This window comes from Gekko japonicus, unplaced genomic scaffold, assembly GCF_001447785.1.
Source record: "Gekko japonicus isolate JY-2015 unplaced genomic scaffold, Gekko_japonicus_V1.1 scaffold408, whole genome shotgun sequence".
Classification (NCBI taxonomy): Eukaryota; Metazoa; Chordata; class Lepidosauria; order Squamata; family Gekkonidae; genus Gekko; species Gekko japonicus.
Window position 1 is genome coordinate 449,042 of NW_015163618.1, and position 22,113 is coordinate 471,154.

General features: G+C 40.0%; 1 protein-coding gene across 1 annotated transcript in view; it reads left to right on the forward strand.

Moving 5' to 3' along the window:
- The window catches only part of IQSEC1 (IQ motif and Sec7 domain 1), a 74,369-nt gene that overhangs the window by 13,827 nt on the left and 38,429 nt on the right, over nt 1–22,113 (forward strand). The window contains exons 3-6 of the mRNA XM_015407440.1: nt 6,965–7,126; nt 12,554–12,676; nt 14,124–14,290; nt 19,066–19,205. Coding sequence (XP_015262926.1) covers nt 6,965–7,126; nt 12,554–12,676; nt 14,124–14,290; nt 19,066–19,205 — 592 coding nt within the window. The remainder of the gene's footprint in view (nt 1–6,964; nt 7,127–12,553; nt 12,677–14,123; nt 14,291–19,065; nt 19,206–22,113) is intronic.

The following is a 22,113-nucleotide window of genomic DNA, read 5'->3' on the forward strand; positions in this document are numbered from 1 at the left end:
TTTTTAACTGTCTTTCTAATAAATACATGTATTTTTGTATATTATAAGTTTTAACTAGGTTTTTAATATTGGCCCTTCATTAGACTTTCTTCTCACCCTTTTGATTCTTTATTCCAGTTTTTGGGTCAGGTTTGTTTTCCCCTCCCTGTGTCTTACTGACATAATCTATGTATACCATTACTATTAGTTAAGAGACTTTTAATCATCTTGAATCTGGAGATATAAAATTCAGGCTACAAAATATATGATAAGCACAAGGAAACCCATGCGATTTGACTGCTGGAAAACGTAGTTGTTTCACCATTCCAGTGACTTTCATCGGGGATTTGATGTTAGAGTTCTTGTAATACGTAATGTATAAAAAGGCTTTTTCCTCTGAATTCTTAGTATACTTTAAAAAGAAATATTAATCCTGATTTATACACACTTGAACTGTATACAGGAACTATCTGATGCCTTCAGGGGGAAAATAATGCATGGGACCGAGCAGCTTTCTGGAGGTGATTTTTTTTTTTTTAAACCTCATGTCCTTCCAGCAAAGTGTTGCTAGAAAGCAGCACACTCCCTCTCATGCATTATTTTACTTATGGCTGTAGTTATGGGACTTTTCCACATAGGGGATTTTTTTGTATATTAATCAGATCTTAATAAACAGCTAGAAATATTTCCATACAAGTTGTATAATTCGTAATTTGTTTTACTTGTATTTGCATTTCTTTATCATACTGCTGTACTGGCCTTCACATAATCTCTACAGCATATGCAGCACATTTTTCTGAGTTTTATAGATGTGCACAAGACAAGGAAGCAGAAACAGTTTGTGAACCAAGGAGAAAGAGGTTTCTTCCAGGTTGAGGCATCACAAAATAAGTAGGAAGGTGTCCCAAGAAACAGAGAGCTGAAAATGTCAGACTGCAGCTACATGAACAAATATGCTAAATTCCCAAAGTAAAGCCAAAACGTAGAGCCACTGTGGTGTATCTGGTAGACTGGTGTACTAGAGATTGCTGCTCAGCCATGAAACTCATAGTGGATGACCTTGGACTATTCACTTTCTCTCATCTTCTGCTTGGGGCATATCTGATTAGATAAAACCAAAGCTAATAAATAAAAATTCCAGTGTTGGCACATTTTGCAGCAGGAGAGTTTAACACTCCAGCTTCAGGAAGTTTTCAGTATCGTATCATTCTGACTGCATTTTTTATTTCATACATGAGCTTGGGGCCAGTCAGTAGCAGAAAAGCAGCTTGGCTACTGGCTTATTCATAGCCTCTGCTGTGCTGGTTGCTGAGTAACAGAGGTGGATTTGGGAACGAGTTACCAAAGAGGAGAGAGCAGAAAGTGAAAGAGAGAAGGAGGAATGTGACCATGCAAACCCATACCCTCAAAGGCTGAGGTTCATAGGGCCTCTAAGTCAGAGATGTTCTGCCAGGCGTCTACCTGGCTGGCACTCTTCCTCTCCCCCCCCCACCCCGCAAGGCAGTAGCACAATTGGAATTTTACAAGTTGTATAATTCGTAATTTGTTTTACTTGTATTTGCATTTCTTCATCATACTGCTGTACTGGCCTTCACATAATCTCTACAGCATATGCAGCACATTTTTCTGAGTTTTACAGATGTGCACAAGACAAGGAAGCAGAAACAGTTTGTGAACCAAGGAGAAAGAGGTTTCTTCCAGGTTGAGGCATCACAAAATAAGTAGGAAGGTGTCCCAAGAAACAGAGAACTGAAAATGTCAGACTGCAGCTACATGAACAAATATGCTAAATTCCCAAAGTAAAGCCAAAACTTAGAGCCACTGTGGTGTAGCTGGTGGTAGACTGGTATACTAGAGATTGCTGCTCAGCCATGAAACTCATAGTGGATGACCTTGGACTATTCACTTTCTCTCATCTTCTGCTTGGGGCATATCTGATTAGATAAAACCAAAGCTAATAAATAAAAATTCCAGTGTTGGCACATTTTGCAGCAGGAGAGTTTAACACTCCAGCTTCAGGAAGTTTTCAGTATCGTATCATTCTGACTGCATTTTTTATTTCATACATGAGCTTGGGGCCAGTCAGTAGCAGAAAAGCAGCTTGGCTACTGGCTTATTCATAGCCTCTGCTGTGCTGGTTGCTGAGTAACAGAGGTGGATTTGGGAACGAGTTACCAAAGAGGAGAGAGCAGAAAGTGAAAGAAGGAGGAATGTGACCATGCAAACCCATATCCTCAAAGGCTGAGGTTCATAGGGCCTCTAAGTCAGAGATGTTCTGCCAGGCGTCTACCTAGCTGGCACTCTTCCTCTCCCCCCCCCACCCCGCAAGGCAGTAGCACAATTGGAATTTGACCGCCATCTGTTTGAACTGTATAGTTGTTATGAATTTTACAGGAATGTTTATTTTTAAATTGTCGTCTAGTGTTTGTGATTTTAGTGTCTGTTGTACACCATCCTGAGCCCTATCTAGGGAATGGGTGATATATAAATTGAATATAATAAACAAATAACATAAGAATAGTTTTCAGCAGAGAGACGATGCTCTGATCCACCCAGCCAAAGGCATGGACAAAAGCGTATAGGGCAACTGCATTCCTTCATTCTCTTTCTCCTTGCAGCCCTGATCATTCCCTCTGCAGAGCACAGCAAGAGGCTCAGCCTGGCAAGTTGAAAGGATGGGCATAAATTTGGAGGAGTCGAAAGGGCTCCTTCCCTGATCAAAACAAGAAGAACCCCCTGGGTTAGATGACTTTGGCTTCCTCTTTGTTTGAGCTGTCTATGCCCTTAACAGGTTAGGATTAAAGCAGAGGTTCTTCCTCTTCTTCTCCCAGCCTTAGGGATTTGCATTTTCTCCTTTGCTCTCTGTCAGCATGAGAGACTTGATGGGAGATGATTAAATGTGCTTCTTTTATGACTATTCATCCTCCACCAAGGAATGCGATTTATTAATGGTTTTTCATCCTCCTTTCCCATCTCTCAACTACAGGTTTACTCAAGCACAGAACCATTTCCTAATGATATTACCAGAAATTTCTCTTTTGTTTTTTGCTATTTGTCTCTCTTTATCTCTGTCCTACCATACCTACAAAGGTATGGTACCAGTTCTTTAATAATGTACTGGGACTTCTTTTGTCTGCCAAATGTTTTGTACAACAGTGAGAAGAACACTTCTTCTCTCCTGTGAATTCCACTGCTGTCTTTTGACTGGGAAATGTATCTACTTCCTCTGGTCTGTGGGAACCTGCATGGGTGAGATGTTTTTAAAATGTATCCAAATTATTCTGGCAATGATGGAAATTGGCAATACATGCAACATATTCTATATCAGTGGAATGGCAGGTAAAAATATTTTATCATGACCCAGTGGCAAGCCCTTCCTCAAATCTGGATAAAAACCTACTTTCAGATAGAGAGTGTAGGAGTGCTTGCACTGGAAACTTTTTCCAATTCTACTAAGGAACAGTGGACCAAGGATCCACAGTCACCATGCAGTATTCTCACAGATAACTTGTAAACGCCCAGCCTGGCAACAGTCACCTGCAGTATCAACTCCCCACTCACCCATGCATTTTTCCTAGGTATGTCAACCTCCAGGTGGAACCTGGGGATACCCCAAAATTCCACCTCTTCTCCAGACTACCGATATCAGTTCCCCTGGAGAAAATGGATGTTTTGGAGGCTGGACTCTATGGCAGGCTCCACCCCCAAAATCTCCAGGAGTTTCCAAACGTGGAGCTGGCCCCTCTACCCACCCATCCCCCACCGGTGGCCAGGGAGGATCTGGCAACCCTACTTTTTTCCAGGAAGTTTAGTTAGTTCAGACAGACAGATAAGTATTCTACAGCAAAATCTTTTACAAAATCAGTGCTCTAACCTAATGTATCTTAGATAGCCTAAGCCAAAAGGAAGCAAACACAGTAAAATCTATTTGGTCCATCTTGTTTTGTTTAGAGGTTGAGTTCGGCTGCCCCACCCACCCCTATCCAAGCTGAGAAAGTGATCAGGGCTGCAAGGAGAAGTCACTGATAATCAGCTGTAGTTTACCAAAACACTTTTCCTTAGATGTGTGCAATACTTGAGGAAAATTGGATGATAACACAGAGAAAATGATGATACCACGTATATGTTGCAGGTTTTTTCTACAACTACCCTCAATGCACTTTGAGTACAGCTTCATCATTAAATGCTTTTAGATATTGGGAGGGAGCAGACAGTTAAAATTTCAGCTCTAAAGGATATGGTTGATCTGAGTGAAAAACAAGGAAACCATCAGCAGTAGTTTCTACCAGAATTGTCAAAGCTAATTAACCTAGGGCGTTCTGTATCTGTCTCATTATTTTATTTTATTTATTTATTTTTGGATTCTGTATGTCAATGAGATCATTTTCATGCCTTTGTAGAAGGGGATAATAATCAGGCTCATCCCCATGGCTCTTCCACATGGACATGGGCAGATCACATGGGAGCTGTATCTTAGCTGTAATGTTAATGAGTTAATCAAGAATACAATGATTAGAATATACGGAATATGGAAGAATTCTACCAACATGTATAATACTGTATTCTCAATCTGCTGTCCAGATATCTAGAATACATTTTATTTTAATTTATTTAATAAAAATGTGTTTTCTTCCAGTTTTGATCTCTCTTTGTTGAATCTTAACCTTTGGGACAAGATTATGCCACATCTCTTTCCCATATCTGGTCTCACTATTTTCCTTGATTTGTCCCAGTTGTGCCATGCACCCTCACCCCCACCACTGGGGTTGCTGGTTGAAAGAAGATTAAAAATAAACATCTTGGCTGACCTTAAAGGGTCTTTTCTTCAATTAAAATAATGTTCAATCTAGATAATGTCTGTTTCATTTTGCAAAAGCAGGCTCCAATAAAGGCTTTTTGTAAGTTGAGAAGGCATGGGGTTCAGAGAGACGGGCTGTTTTTCTCACTGAACAAAACCACCTCCTAGTTACTTTGGCTTTTTTCTTCCAAAAAAAAGGGGGGCGGAGATCTGAACAGCCTTGCTTCCGTGCCCTCTCCTTGTGAAACACCTGCATGTTCAAAATAAAACAAACTAATGTGGAAAGAGTAAAACTGAGTGGTTGCTCTTCCTTCCTCTTGTTTTGTCTGTGGAAAGCTGTCCCACAGCAACATCATTGGCCATGTTTTCTTGTCTGTGGTGGCGGTGGTGGAGGAAAGTGCCGTCCAGTCACAGCTGATTTGTGGTGACCCCATTGGATTTTCAAGGCAAGAGATGTTTGGAGGTGGTTTGCCATTGCCTGCCCCTGTGTCACGACTCTAGTATTCCTTGGAGATCTCCTTTCCAGATACTAGCCGGGGCTGACCCTGCTTAGCTTCTGAGATCTGACGAGATTGGGTCAGGGCTTTCCTGTCTGTGGACTCTTGAGAAGGTAAAGGTGCAATCTGTATCCCTGAAGCAACACTGATTACTTTGTGAATAGCTTGTTCGGTGTGCTGAAAATCTGCTGCCCAGTTTGGGATCATATTTCTTACTAAAAGGTTGGCATTTGCTTGTAAGAAGCTATAATGAAGCTTTTTCAGACAATTCTGCTTTAAGGAAAAGTTACGCTTGCATGATGTGGGAAGATAGAGTGGGATTTTTTTCTTTAAAACAGACTTTATACCATGTTGCAGTGAACGTTTTATACAACACATGTATGAGAGGTGTAGTAAATGCTGAAACTGTGGAAAGTAAACATGGAAAATAGCATGTGGTTTGATCCAAATACTAACAGATTTAATATAACATAAGGGTATATGAACTGGTGAGTGGATAGGTGAATACACTTGTTCTTTAAAATGTCCAAGAATCTCCTTTTTACTGCAACTGCCATTGGAATTTGGGTTCAAAGTTATGTTCCATGGGGAGATCTGGCTGTGGTATTTGTCTTTAAGTGAAGGGTCTTGAGAGGGTCATTAATCTGTGAGCAGACCAAAAGACTTAGTAGCATGGGGCAGGGAGAAAGCTGTGGTTCTTTTGGAGTTCCTGTGAGTGTCAGGTGTGCCTCTAGGTGTCCTTTTAGTGAAGGGTCTTGTTTTATTTATTATTTACTTTTTAAATAATTGTGGCTATTTTCCTTTCCCTTGATTTAACAGCTTAAAGGCCATGCATCCTTAAAATGAACTCAGTGTGTCAGATGTACAGAAATTATATAGCAAAATAAAGCAACATACTGTGGTTCTTTTAGAATAACCACTTTCCCCCCAATGGCTCAAGGTGTTCTGAATGATGTATGCTAACATGCCATTTCAAACATTAGAATAAATGTTTTTAAAGGACAAAGATTACAGGTAAGATTGTGGTAGGAGTGAACTTTATAGTTAGTCAATAGAAAATCCAGTTCGCTACAAAGTCCTGCCACAGTCCAATGGACTCCTGGCATGATATTTAAATGGAGCCTTGACGTGCCTCTTGAATACCTCTGCTGAGAGGGCTTTTGCTTTCATGTTCTGAAATGATGTCTGGCTGGTTTACTACTATATTTAGAATGCAACACTAGGAGCATCTTCCAAGATGTTCCTTGTGTTATGTTACGGCACTGTGGTCTATAGGATGGGGAAAGTGGGTAGTTGAGAGATGTGGTCAGAAAAAAGAAGCAAAGGGTGTAGATATTTGATGCAGAAAGAGAAAGTGGAGGGAGAAAAAGTAGGAACATTAACAAAATGGAAGAGAATGCTGACAGAATTTGGGCAGAATAGCAAACTGTTTTGAAGGTATGACTAAAAGACTTAGCTGCAGTTAAAATATTAATATAGCATTCTTGAGGTAATGAAACTTTCACAGAGACCCTCAGCATGGTTTCAGATTTGTACCTCTGCACTGGAGATTAACAGTGCAATCCTAGACATCTAAACCTTTAGCATTGCTTATGAAACATCCCTGTGATAATTCTTATATTTCTGTGACCATTCAATGCTATGAAGAAAATAATGTATAGGTGATTTGGGGGTTTGTGTTTTTCACTAGAAAACCTGAAAAAGGAATCCAGTACCTGATTGAGAGAGGCTTTGTGCCAGACACACCTGTTGGAGTTGCCCATTTTCTTCTCCAGAGAAAAGGACTCAGCAGGCAGATGATTGGAGAGTTTCTCGGCAATCGACAAAAGCAGTTCAACCGGGATGTATTGGAGTGAGTACTACATACGTAGTGATGGTTATGCATTTAAGTGTGCTCTGTGGTGTTTACAGGGGCTCTGCTGTGCATAGACTAAACGCAATTTCAAACTGGAGAAAGAAGGCTATGAGAAAATATTTCCCATTACTTTTGAAGGGTTGGTCTCTCCCTCACTCACACATACACACAGCACTCAATAAATCTGAGACTTATCCACATTCTATAATTCACTGTTATTTAAAATGTATGGCTGCTTCCACATGGAGGTTTTTCTCTGCTTTGGCATCCAAACTGAAGTGCCTTGGGGGGGGGGGGCATTCAGGCAGCACTGGCTGCAACTGTGCTCCAATTGTGTTTTGCTTCCTTGGTTCTCTTTCCCAAACCTGCTTTGCTTCAACCATTTTGGGAAGAGCACAGTCGAAGCATGTTATCAAGCACGGGAAGGTCGCATTTTCTAGAGTCCCAGTCACATCAGTACCATTTTCTGTCTGTCAGCCCCTTGCAGCTGCTGTTTTCCCCACCATGCTGCCGGAGGGCTTTTTGAGGGATTTTTTTAGACAGCTGTTGCTATATGTCTATAGAAGAAAGTGCACAGAAAACTCATGTGGGTGCTCTGTTGCTAAGGTGAGGGCCTCTGCATTTGTAGCATCAGTGAAGGCAAAATGGAGAATCCTTGCCATATGGAGGCAGCCTGTGAAATATGTTCATCCAGAAATAAAAGGTGTATTAATGTTAAGTCTTTCAGTATTCTTCGTATTACAACATGATACATTGTTAGGAATATAATAATGTGGTGTGATATGTAACATTCTAGTGATCAGGAAGGAAATCTTGCTGCTTGAAGCTGAACTGCTTCTTTTAATCCCTACCCTTATTCAAGAATTTCATTGTTCTTCCCTGAAGATAATTTCAGGAAGGTAGTCAAGTTGGTTTGCAGTAGAACAGTTAGATTCAAGTCCAGTAGCACCTTAGAGACATGCAAGATTTGGAGGGGTATAAGCTTTCAAGTGTCAAAGCTCCCTTCATCAGATACAAATACGAATGGAGATTTCTGAACCTTTATATCCCAGTCAAAAGGTGGGAGGGTGTTGTAAAGAAGGAACTTGGGATGCAAAGGTGCAATGCCTATTGTAATCATCTTGATTAGAGCAGAAGGGAAATACAAACAAAGCCAAGGGAGTAATGGTAGAAGAACTGCCAATGCGCTCTTTAAATAGCAAGTGCCATCATATCTTTTAAACTTGGTATGCATAATGCTTAAAGCATACCTACTAATGATATAGATTACATCTTGATCCAGATATGCAGAACAATGAATTGAATGAGGAATGACTGTTAAATAAAAAGGAAGCTACTTGCATGGTGATTAGAAGCACTAATTTGTTGGGAAGCCTAATTAAATAGATGTTTTTAAATACAGTATTCTGTACTTCACTATTAGCCAGTCCTCCGCTAGAGCCACCTAATCCTCTTTCCACAAGAGGAAGCAAACTTTCCTCTTTCCACAAGGGAACAGTGAAGCAAATTTTGTCAAAAAAGATCTGTGACCAGGATGCTAGGTTCCCAGCAGCTCACATTCCTGGAAATCTACGTAGATTTTCAATAGCAAGGCAATGTTTTCAAAAACCACACCCATAGATGAGAACATTCAGTTGGAATCTGACAAAAGACTGTTGTACTAGGAATTGACTGCCATGAAAATATGAGTGATATTTTAACATTTGTCAAAACATATGATCTGCATATAGACTAACAAATTTAATCCTGACCACTTTCCTTTTACATTTGCTTCAGGGACTAAAGGTTAACCATTGAGTCATTTTATTTTTTATTTGTTTGTTTTTAAAGCCATTCAGAGGGATTTCAGTGCACTTTACTGAATGCTGGATGGTAGCCAATGAAATTAAACATGCCATTCCAGTGTTCAGTTAAAACAACCAACAGTAAGAGTACAGAAGCTTCCCATAGTAGTTCAAGTGAGACACAAAGGTAGTCTTTATTCTTTGTGGTGTGAAAATATACATAGACGGGTGTTGTGTTGTATTATTGACAGAACCATTGCAGTACATTCTTTAATCTGTTTTTACAAATAACAGGAAATAAATGAATAAACCCAGAAAGGTGTGTTTCCCCCCCAAAAAAAATAGGTTTTGCTCAGTTCACCAGTGACAGCCCCAAATATTTTATGTAATGTCCTGTGGTGGAAAAATGACAAAGTAAAACAAAAAACCTTGATTATATATAATGAGAAGTATATTGCATGGTAGGAGACTTAAAAATATTTCATTAAGCTTAATGTCAATGTTCCTTAGATAACAGGAAGTAATAACATGATTCCATAGATAACAAGAGCAATTTCCAGAAGGCTTCAATAACACACCAGCAGTTGTGCTTTGCGGCCAATAAAGTGCTTCACAAATACATCTTGTCTGTCTTCATTCTTAAAGTTGTAGACAACTGAATATTAAAATGCTTCTTAGTAGTATAAGGTGCTTTAGTGCTCCATATATATCATATTCATATTTTCCAAGGGCAATAATCCATCCCACAGAATTTGCCATCATAAATCTCTCCATTTCACAAAGGTTTCCTCACAGATGTAAAATTACATCACGCACAGGCACAATAATAAGACATCTACAGCATACTAGTAACATGTCTCATTAAATATAATCACAGGTTTTTGTTTTGTTTTGCTGTTTTCACTTCCGTGATTCTCTCTTTGTTTATGTGGTGGAAGATGGCAGCTTTCATTGCACCATGGCAGCTAACAGCAAGCTTACTTTTCATATGTTAGCCACTTGTCATTATTTAGGGGGGTGTATGCAGCAGCTAATCATCCTGGGGAAGTAGATCCAGATGGTCAGCTGTGTTGGTACTGGGGAGGATCTAACCAATGGAGATTTATTGTCTAGGAAGTACAGTGAACACTGGTATGCCTGAAATAGACCTGATTTCAAAATCAGAGATCAGTCAGCTCACTTAACCTGCTGCATCTGAGGCTGAGCTGAGTCCTTGACACTGCTATGCATAAGAAAAGATAAACCAAAATTTACATAGTCTTTGTAATGAGATTTTCTGGATGAATAATTTTTTCCTTCCACATTACACTGTTTTGGGCATGCCTCACATTCTGTCAAACAAGATGTGCTGGGAGGGCCATATTGTGGAGCTCCCAGCAATTTTTGAAATTTAATTCCCAGGCATATGGAGGACAGATTCATATTGGAGACATGACGTGGGGAGATGGGGGTTAAACCTTTCCTTTTGCACCTTCATAACCTGAAAAGTCCTTGGGAAGATGCTATTTGCCCCATTAAAAAACCTTACATAAGCTTCCCCAACAGGGCAAATAGTAGTTCCCAAGGCTGTTTTAGGTTGAGAAAATGATGTGGGGGAGGAGCAAGCCATGGTTCTGACTCATATGGAGCCCTGATTGTCTGAGAACAGTTTCATAAATTACTGGGACCTCCAAACATACAACTCTCAGTTCACATCTCATTTGACAAAACTTGACATGGAACCGGAAACAGTGATTAGGCCCTGAGACCTCCTCAGTTGGTACAGGTATAAGTCAGCCACAGTCAAGACAAGGTTGTGAGCAGGGCGCAGGACTAGAAGCTCCCTCTTCATACCAAATTAACCACTATTAAGCAGTATGTTACTTCCAATGTAAACTAAAATTAGGGCTAACTGACATTTTAAACTGAGGTTTACAGGCCTGCTTAAATGGGAAATACACATCTTACCTTGAAAGCTAACTTCCCATTTATTCATTCTAAACTTTGCCTCCTGCCTAATCTATTTGTGTTTCCATTCTTAAACTTAAATCATAATCTATCATAATAATTTTGATGTGCTGATCAGCGGGGTCCAAATAGGACTGATGGGAGGAAAAGCAAAAAGGAAGTTATTGAATACTGAGATGAGCACAGTGAGAGGTTTTATGGGATTTTTAAACGTATGATCACTCCCAAAACTGCCTTGAGAAAGAACTGCAAACACATGTAGGGTTTCTTCGTCAGAGAACTGTAAAAATCACTTCGCCATGACTTATTGTGCATCTCTTTCTAAGTAATCAACTAGACTAAAGTGGAGCAGGCCCTGGTTTAAGGTCCCAAGGCCCTTGATAGTGTGTCAAAACCCATTTGGAGGGCCTTGTACCTTTCTTTTCCCTGTAGCTTTTTTTTTACTGGATCACATGAACAGTGTGCGCACTAGTACAATTTTTCATTGAATTGCAATGTATTTAAAAAGCACCCTTTTAACATGGGTAATAATGCATTTTTATTGTGGCACCTGCAGTAATCTGTTGCACTTTGCAGCGACTGATGCTTAGTTGTTTATAACCTTAAAAGCCTTAGTGAAAAGAGAAGAACTGCAGAACTTTCCCTTGAAATTAGTTATTAGCAAAGGCAGCTAGATTGTGTAATAAGCCTGATCCACTTCAAGTGACCTTCTCCTCTAGCATACTTTCCTTCTTGCCTCACTCCTCCTCCCTTCTGCCTCTTATGTTGCAAAGCAAGTATTAAAAATAGGTACCTTTGGCTGGGGGTTTAAGGGGAAAGTAGTACAGTAACTAGTTATTCTACTGTTAAACACTGGGAAGGAATATGTAATTTCCCATTTTTTCATCACTTAAAGGCTTGCAGGCAAATAACTAAAAGATCTTCTTGCCACCCTTCTAAGAACATAAGAGAAGTCAATGTTGGATCAGGCCAAAGGCCCATCCAGTCCAACACTCTGTCACACAGTGGCCAAAAATACCAGGTGCCATCAAGAGGTCCACCAGTGGGGCCAGGACACTAGAAGCCCTCTCACTGTTGCCCCCCCCCAGCACCAAGAATACAGAGCATCACTTGCCCCAGACCAAGAGTTCCTATCTATACCTTGTGGCTAATAGCCACTGATGGACCTCTGCTCCATATGTTTATCCAGTTCCCTCTTGAAGCCTTCTATGCTTGTAGCCACCACCACCTCCTGTGGCAGTGAATTCCATGTGTTAATCACTCTTTGGGTGAAGAAGTACTTCCTTTTATTGGTTCTAACCTGAATGCATAAGGTGGGAGATGGTTCTGTTGCTCCCCCACCCTATCATTCAAGTTCCTTCTTTCAACATTATTGGACCATTTTAAAAAAAATAAATAAGGGATGATTATTTGTGCCAGAGACTTCGCTTTCATTGATCAATAGTCATTATGCGGACAGCTCTGTAGTAAAGGAAAATCATGACCTGCTTACATCAGCTCTTTTAATTGAGCTATAGTGTCTGTAAGTCTTATTTTACCTTTCCTTGCTTCTTCTGACTGAATGTTATACAAAATATAGTTATTTGTGTTTTATTTCAAGTAATAAAATATTGGAGACAATATTCTTTGCTAAATAATTCTAAGACGATGGGCAGAGGAAAACAAAAGCAAATGAAAATTTTCTGTGCCCTAGCTGTGTTGTGGATGAGATGGACTTCTCAGCTATGGAACTGGATGAAGCACTCAGGAAATTTCAAGCTCATATCCGTGTCCAAGGAGAGGCTCAGAAAGTAGAACGACTGATTGAAGCTTTTAGGTATGATATAAGTAGTTAGCAAAGAAGATTTATCCTTTCATCTGTTGAATGAGAAGGATGTACTCAGATTTATTGTGCTGTCTGTGTTTCATTTTCCGCAAGTGACTGTTTGGATAGTCTCTTAATCTAAAATTCTGTTTCCAGTGTATTAAATATTGTAGACTGGCAGCTTTATTTGATATTTCTTATGCCATCAATCTTAAATTGAAACAAAAACCTGCCTGATTTCAACTTAAACCTTTTAAAAAGAATCTTGTTGAAGTGGAAGCATTTCCTTTCATTACATTTTGCAATATACTCTGTTGACCTTTTAATTAAGCAGTTTAGCTTAGCTGAGCAGAGAGCATTAACTTATTAAAGCCTAGACAAATGTTCTTTATCCTTGGTGGAGCATGGAAAGAAATGTAATGAATCTCCCAATATTCTAAAAATAAAGATCATATCCTCAGAGGATATCACAGACTTGTTGGCCAGAGCCATTGGGCATATGGGCATCAGTGTACATTTAATGCTAAATACAGTATGCAGCACATAAGCATTGGCTTTTTTGCTGGTATCTATGGGTTGTGCATTCTTAGTTAGAAGTCAGAAAATTACACGGCACTGGTGCACCATTACAGTCAGTCTTTATGAGTATGCTGTAGTTTGGCATAGAGGTTAGAATGTGGGTTGCAGTCTGGGAGACCCAGGTTCAAATCCTGTTTTGTCATAAAACTCACTGGATGACCTTGGCCCAGTCACTCTCTATCTGTTTAAGCTACTTTACCTTGTTGTGAGGACAAAATGGAGAAGGGGAGGGAATCATGAAGTACTTGGAAGTACAGTGGGATAAAAATATAGTCTCCTGGAAAATCCACAAAGTTCCCTAAAGTAGGCTGTGGGCCGTATGGAAATTACAGTTTGTAGAAGCCTCCAGTGAACATAGCTACACATGACAGGAGAATGAATGACTGGCAACCCTATCCAATCTCTTTAATATTGCAGACATTCCAGTGACTGAGAGTGCCAACCTAAGCAGAGTTAACACCCTTCAAAGCCATAGACTTCAGTAGATTTAGGGTGTAACTCTGCTTAGGACAGCACTGTAAATCTTTTTTTTAATAGAAGATAGTTCTTACAGATTGCACTGTTGGCCTGCATGTATTCCTACAAAATGTGTGAAATTAGCAGGACTGGGTGCACTTAATTTAATGGAGTTAGAAATAGCTTTAACCACTGGAGTATCTAGATCAGCAAATTACACCAGTGGTTTGCATTATAGTACTAAATCATCAGCATTCAAGGAACTATCATTAGCAGAGAGAATGTAAGAAAGTAGCAAATAATTTTAGAGCATATGACAAAGTGAGTACCGTTTCAACATCCTGAATGAAATGGTTCTGTTGGTTCTAAATGGTATATCGATTATTCCTTGAATCTGATCTTTTTCCTCCGGTGTGTCTTGTAGCCAGAGATACTGCATTTGCAATCCAGGCGTTGTGAGACAGTTCAGAAATCCTGATACCATCTTCATCCTGGCTTTTGCAATCATATTATTAAACACAGACATGTATAGTCCAAATGTGAAACCAGAACGCAAAATGAAGCTAGAAGATTTTGTCAAGAATCTAAGAGGTAGGCATGTTCTCATAATCCTTCAAAATTTAGAAACCAGATATGTTAGAGTTTGCCCTGTCTCAGACATAATAAAACAAGTATTGAGAGTTCAGATCTCCTTAAAACAAGAGGCAAGTCTTTTAGCACATTTTCATGATGTTTCACTAAGTGACAACACATTGCAAAAGGGGGAACAGGCAATGCTTTAATCACTGATAATGCTGCCACACCCATCTTCTTTTTCAAATGGGAGTGCTTTTAGGTATGATATAAGTAGTGGATGGATCTGGGAGACACTTGCCAAAAAACAACAGGCTTGCTGCCTTTGTACTAGATCCAGAGAAACTTCATTGGCTCTTTAAAGGATGTTGTAGGGCACAAAAATCATAAAAGGAAGATCTGCTTCAGTTCCAGTGTGCATGTTTGTGTGGATGCATTCTACATGAGAATTAGTGTAACAACTCTGAGGAGGCTGTTGGATTGAGATCTTCGTAGGCAAAGTAAGATTCAGGTGGGTAGCTATGTTGGTCTGAAGCAGCAGAACAATGTTTGAATCCAGTGGCATCTTTTATGTCCAACAAAGTTTTATTCAAAGTATAAACTTTCATGTACAAGCACACTTTCTCAGACACAATGAAATGTGTCTGATGAAGTGTGCTTACACATGAAAGCTTATACTGAATAAGACTTTGTTGGACGTAAAGGTGCCACTAGACTCAAATTTTGTTGTGTAGGCAAAGTAAATACATGATCCAAGTTTATTATTGCTATGATATGAACTGGACAGTGTCTGGTGTATGTGACCAGCAGACTGTCGTATGTGAACTAATTTTACTGCTATTCCATAGCATCTTTAATTCCTTTATTAGTAAGGGTTACTATTTAGATAATTCCTACACCTGGATAATAAATAGTCCAACACTTAAGTTCATGTGAATAACTTTGCCATAACGAAGGTTAATAAAAAATCTCCAGTAACAGTTAGAGTTTCCAGGAAGAGTAGGTGGTGTTTATTTATAACAGTTTCATTGCAGAAGACAAAAGTGTTGATCCAGTGCTTCTGTGAGAGTCTTTGGAAGTGATTTTTTAATTGTCCCCTTTCTTCAGGCTTGGGGAGATGCATTGCTGCACAAATAGGGAATCCACTGGAATCACTCTCCCTCACTCTTGTGCAGGCAGAGGATGAGGGTGTGACGTTTGCACAAGATGGAGGATGAATCTACCCAGTTCCCTGTTTTTGTTGAACTTCTGCCTGGTGCTGTATTGCATGTGGCTCTTTAGGGTTCTTAAGTTACCTCTGCAGTGACTCGGAGTGGGGAGAGACTCATGGGGCAGCTTTGGGAAAGGAAAGCTAATAAGAATGGCTTTTGTAAATTCGCTCCATTCATGAAAGCACTGAATCCAACCCACAGTAATCACCGTTCACTGTATAGACAGAAATTTACTCAGCTCCCTATTTTTGTTGTACTTCCCTCCTGGTGCTGTAATTATCTAAGTGCATCTTCTCCATGAAATTCTTTTGGTCATCCTTCTTATTTCCATAATTACTTAAAATATCACTTGCACTTAGAAATATTGTTTGTAATGACATTTTTCACATCTTCACATCTACTATGGGAACCAGTTTCATGTAGTGATTAAGAGCGGCGGACTCTAATATGGAGAACTGGGTTTGATTCCCCACTCCTTCACATGAAGCCAGCTGGGTGACCTTGGGGTCAGTCACAGTTCTCTCAGAGCTCTCTCAACTCCACCTACCTCACAGGGTGTCTGTTGTGAAGAGAGGAAAGGAAGGAGATTGTAAGCCGCTTTGAGACTCCAAGTGAAGGGCAGGATATAAATCCAATCTCTTTTTCTTCTACTTAAAACTTTACACCTATGCCAGTGAGATATGACGGTTAGTTTATTGAAGTAAAACAGGTACAGAAGGCCCAATGAGTACTGAAAGAAAACAGGAACTAGTGGAGAGAGCAGTGGGGTAGTCAAGTGGTATATACAGAAGTTAAAGATAAACTGTACATTCAAATATTCTTTTGGTTATATAGCTTTCATTTCATTTTGCTGAGCTATCCACTACCAGAAGCAGTTATCCTAATTGTTGGCAGAACTTAATTGTTTGAGTGCTTGATTTTTTTTAAAAATAAGTGCTTTGAGAGGGCTTATTTCCATTATTAGCCGTTCACTCTGGAATTGACATAATTTTATTATTCCTCTTTTATGGAGAATATAGACAAATGTCACTGCCAGCCCATTGCATTCATTGTTGTCCTCCAGTCTTTTTCCAGACCTGGCTTGTGGCCATTTTTCTTTCATTTAAAGCACAGCTGCAGAGCCTTTCAGGTTTGCACAAGCAAAGCACTATTGAGCTTTCCCAGGACTGCAGACCTTTAAATTTTGTACCGTTGTTCTACAGCCGTTCTCTACTTAATTAGTTATTCCCTGTTCACTCATGATGGGGATGGGCCATGGTACAGTGGTAGAGCAATTGTTTTGCATGCAGAAGGTCCTAAATTCAATCCTTGGTCTCTCAATTTAAAGGGATCAGGTAGTAGGTGATGTGAAGGTCCTTGGCCTGAGACCCTGAACAACTACTGCTAGTTAGAGTAGACAGTAATGACCACATTTATCCAATGTTGTTTGGCGGGGAGAGTGGTTAGTTTTTGTTTAATTTCAGGCAAAGTGATTGCTGCTTTTTTTCTTCTTGTATTAATTGAAGATAACTAGGGTCCCTAATCAAAGATTATTTCAGAAATCTTGGGGTCATCACAAGTAACAAAACACTAGTTAAGCAGTTGTAAATGGTTGCTGATTGGGACTTCCAGTAAATATATAGTACAGTCTTGCCTGTGGGGACAGGCATTGCCAGATATATACAGGGAACATAGCACTGTATTAATTGTTGATAGAACCACAGCTTGGATTAAACTACACACTCAACCTGTCCTGGCTAGCTCGATCTCATTAGATCTCAGAAGCTAAGCAGAGTCGGCCCTGGCTATTATTTGGACAGGAGATCTCCAAGGAATACCAGGGTTGTGAGGCAGAGGCAGGCAATGGCAAGCCACCTCTGACCATCTCTTGTCTTGAAAACTGACAGAGTCACCATAAGTCAGCTCTGACTTACCTGCACTTTCCACCACCGCACACCCAAATAAGAGGCAAACTTTATAGGTTACATCTTGGGCCTCAAACATTATTAACACCCCCCCCCCCCCACAAAAAAAACGGATAATATATTGGTTAACAGATTCTTCCCCCACAGTACAGAAATACTAACTTGGAAAAGGCAGGTAAGGAGTTCTCCTTGTCACTATCTCATCTTAATGTAACAGTTCAGATTCCTCACAGCCAGATATAAAAATGCTGAGAGGCCATGTCACTGACCCCCAAGCCCATGAACTCTGGGTCAGATTTGGAGATGGTGCTCATGTCATCTCTTGCCAGACTCCATAGGCCTGAGTGGTGATTTGAGGAGGTCTCCTTCTCCCCCTAAGTCAGTGATCCCTACTGTGGTGCCAGTCATGTGGTTTCTGGAGCTAACGTCCTTCTTTTCTTAGTCATGTTTTTCCAAAGCAAAGAGCTTATTCTGCCTTTTTTACATCACTTTTGAGCAGTAGGTGCTTCAGATGGGTCCAGGAGGTGTTCTGTCTGCATACAGAAACATCTGTTTTAACAACAGGAGCATGCTTGCTTGGCTTGATACCTCCCAATATCTGGTGATTAGACCCAGCCTCCATGGCAGCCAATTGGTAGTAGCATCCACTCAATGTTCTCAAAATCCCAAAAGTGCCCACAGGCTCAACAGGTCTAAATGCTGCCTCAGGGTCCTCATGAAGATTAGTTTCTTCATTTTACCTGTGCTGCCTGCCCCTACCATAAAAGGTAAAGGTTCCCTTGCTCGAAAGCCAGTCGGGTCCGACTCTACCCTACCCTATCATAGGAGAAGACAATTGCAAAAAAGAAATGTCTGAACAGTTAAAAAAAAAAAGTATCACTCTGTGAAATAAACTGCTTTATGGATTCAAAAGTTAATATACAAATAAAATTTGGGTTTGGTCCCAGATCCCTCCTGTCCATGGAGAATTACTGTGGGATCCAACACAACATCTTCACAACTTTAGTTGCATTCCACGTCCTCCTTCTCCATGGCCACTATATGATTACCTTGGCAGCACAAGATGTTTTGCTGTAGGGAAAGGTCCAAGGACATATCTGACAGCTGAAGTCTTGCTTTATGCCAAAATGTATCCATTACTCTGATTCCTTTCATGTTGTTCCAACATGTTTGGTTAATCAATTTTAGGGAGTTTCTATCAAATTTGTGACTTGCATGGTCTCCCCCCACACACACACACACAGACAGAGTCCATTATTTCTTTAGCACATCCATATTTGTTCTCAAACTTAGTACTGCACTGTTTAAAAACTTATATGCATTTTCATATGTGAGCATGTAAAAAAATCAAGGTTTTGACATATGAGTACATGACCACTGCATAATTATTCTAATTAACAATTAGATCCCTATTTAAAATAATCAGAATGCAACAATAATAGTAATTATTAATGCCAGATGTTTAAATCTTTAATTGTAAAATTGAGGTATTGGATAGCACCATGCAGTGACTTGGGTTTTTATATCAGGGGTAAAAGTAATTATAGGCAACCTTACAGCCTAATTATATGAACTTGAATTGTGTCCTTGTTTTGCACTTTCTTAGAAGGGCATTATAAAAATAAAATGGAGGCACTTTTGTTTGTGCATTCGTAACTGTTAGCTTTGTATTCTGTAGGTGTTGATGATGGTGAAGATATCCCACGAGAGATGCTTATTGGAATTTATGAGAGAATCCGAAAGCGGGAACTCAAGACAAATGAGGATCATGTATCTCAGGTGCAAAAGGTTGAAAAACTCATTGTAGGAAAGAAACCGGTAAGTTGGGTGAAACTTCACCCAATTATATCACATATTTGAGAATTTTGGGGAAGAGGGTGCTATCTGTACTTTAGGGTCAGTGTTATTTCTTGAAAATTGGATTTCAGTTAAAAGGATTTTAAAAAAAAAAACCCTGATAGTGAAAAATAAAACTAGCAGAGACACAGCCGTCATGAATAAGATAGTATGAAAAGCCATCATGACAAGAATCCAACAGAATAGGAATTGCTTTAATTTAGAAATAGGCTATGAAACCAAGCACAGAACCCGGTTCCTTAAATCAGCCTCTATCTACTCCAGGAGCTAGACTGAACTAATAACAAGAAATACAGTGTTGAAAATTACAGAAATTTACAAGCGAGGAACCCATACGGACTTGTGGGTGGAATTATTCCTCTCTCCCTACTATTTCCTCTTTCCCTTTCCTGAAAACTCCCATAGCCCATTTCCTTCCCCTCCTTCCCTTGCCTTGGAAGACTCTGCCTGGGAAAACTGTGGCCCAGCTGCCTGGTGCCAGCTGCTGAGCCATGCCCAGTTGTGTGTTGGGGAACTTACAAGTACTCGTGGGGGGCACCTCACTTACCTTGTAATCCCCTCCCCCATTATTTCTTCTTTCCCTCTTCCTGGCAGCTCCCATATCCTCTCCTTCCCACCCACCTACCTTTTGTTTGCCTCCCATCTTCAGCTATATTTATTATTTACTTTGTTTGTACCCCACCTTTCTCCACAATGAGGACCGAAGGCAGTTTTCATCATTCTGCTTTCCTGTGTTCTGTCCTCACAAAACCCATGGGAGGTAAGTTAAGCTGAAAATGTGTAACAGGCCCAAGGTCACCTAGTGAGCTTTGATGGCATTGGTGATTTGAGCCTGTGTCTCTTAGATCCTAGACTGAAAACTGTAACCACTACTCCTCACTGGCTTTCATGGAGTGGCTGCTGTTTAACTGATACCTGGGTAAATCATGTAAGTTGCGTGTTAGCAAGTCACCTGGTGATTGCTGCCTGGCCTGGCCTGGCTCCAATGAGTCCTCCCTCAAATGCCCCAAAAAAACCCTTAGAAAGGGCCATGTCTTTTACTGGCAAAAACCAAGGCTGGCAATACTGTTGTGGTTGTGTAGCAAATAGCTACTGAGGGCATTCATTTCTTACAACTACAGGAGTAGTTTCTTGTATTTTTTAATGAAGATTTCAGATTTCTCTGTAAATCTGGGGTATTTTTCAGGTCTGTTGAAAGATCTGTCTTTTGTGTACATGGCTCCAATCTCTGGATTTAAGAATCTATGTATTTGGCCACGTTGAGAATTAGATATCTTGGTATCTTTGTTATAACAACAAATAAATGCCTGTATATGACTCAGTCTTTGGGATGGTATATTTATTTTTGTCAGTTTAAATAATGAAAAGGCATATATTACTAGTAGGAATGAGCAATTAAGAGATGAAACAGGGTAAAGTGTTTTCTTCCATCTTCCAGGCCACTTGGAGTACACTAGGCCTTATATTGTTGACCATTGGTCAGTCTAGCCTAATATTGTCTGTTCTTACAACAGCTCTCTTCTATCAGTGTTACCATTCACCTGTACCAGGAATTGAACCTAGTTCATTCTGTATCCACATGCTATACCAGTCAGCCATTTTCCCTCTAAATTTATACCTAGAAAAGATAACCAGCCTAGGAGTTTTTATAGGTACATTTTTGGCCTTCAAAAGATACCAGTAGCTATTTGTTTTGAAATTGTTCCCCTAAGTTTTTTTTTTATAAAGCACAGTTTCAACACCTCCAATGTGAATGGTAAAATAGTTCTAAAACCTCTCTTCCCTACATTCTAGCTTAACCCTAATAATAGCGAGTCAGCACAAAGAAAGATATCCCACCAAATTTTGTTGCAAGACTTTGAGAAAAGAGAATGATATAGTTGTGTGGCAGTCATTGAGATTGCCTTTCTACATGCAGTTATCTGTCTATTTTTGGTATGCAAAGGATGAGGATTTGAAAATAGTTTTGGTATATCTTAGCCCATTCACAAGCAATTATTCTGATATAAATAGGCTGTGTATTGTAGAAATGTTATTGCCATATACAGTGCAAAATGGTATTTCAAAAAACAGAACTATCTAATTCTCAATACGACCCCATCTGTGGATACATAAATTGGGAGATTGGGACCATGAACAGACAGCCCAGATTTTTCGGCCCAGTCTGGGGGGAAACCCAAGGTTTGCAGAAAAATCTGAAAATCTGATGTGCACAACTCACCCAGGTCCAGCACCTGGCAACTTACTACTACTCAACAGCAGTCATTATACTAAAGCCAGTGTGATGGTTGTGGTAAAAATGTCAGACTAGGACCTGGGGGACCCAGGTTCAAATTCCCACTTTGCCATGGAAGCTTCCTGGGCAACCTGAGGCCAATCACTCGCTCTCAGAATAATCTACCTTGTGGAGTTGTTGTAGAGGTAAAATGGAAAAGAAGATAAATTCTATAAGCTGCTTTGGATCTCCACTGGGGAGAAAGGCATGGCATAAATAAATTTAATAAAGAAATAATTAAGGTAACAGGGCAGGAAAGGTTGGTGAGCAAGAAGGAGAGAAGAAAGCAGGGAAAGGGGGAGAAGAAGGGGGCTGGCAAGATGAGGGAAAAATGAAATAGTGTAGGGAGAAGGAACAAGGGGAAAATGAGGTGCCCCCTTCAAGTCCTTGCAGGTTCCCAGTTTGTCAGTATATCTAATTCTTAACATGGCCTCATCTGTGGATTCTTATAACCCGCATGAACAGAGAAGATCCCAGGTTTGCAGAAAAAGATGCAATATAAAATAAAAATAAACAGGGCGGAGTTAAAACCTTCCAAAATAACAGAAGTAGTGCCTGTATCTAAAAATTAATGCCTGCTGAGATCTCAAGCGT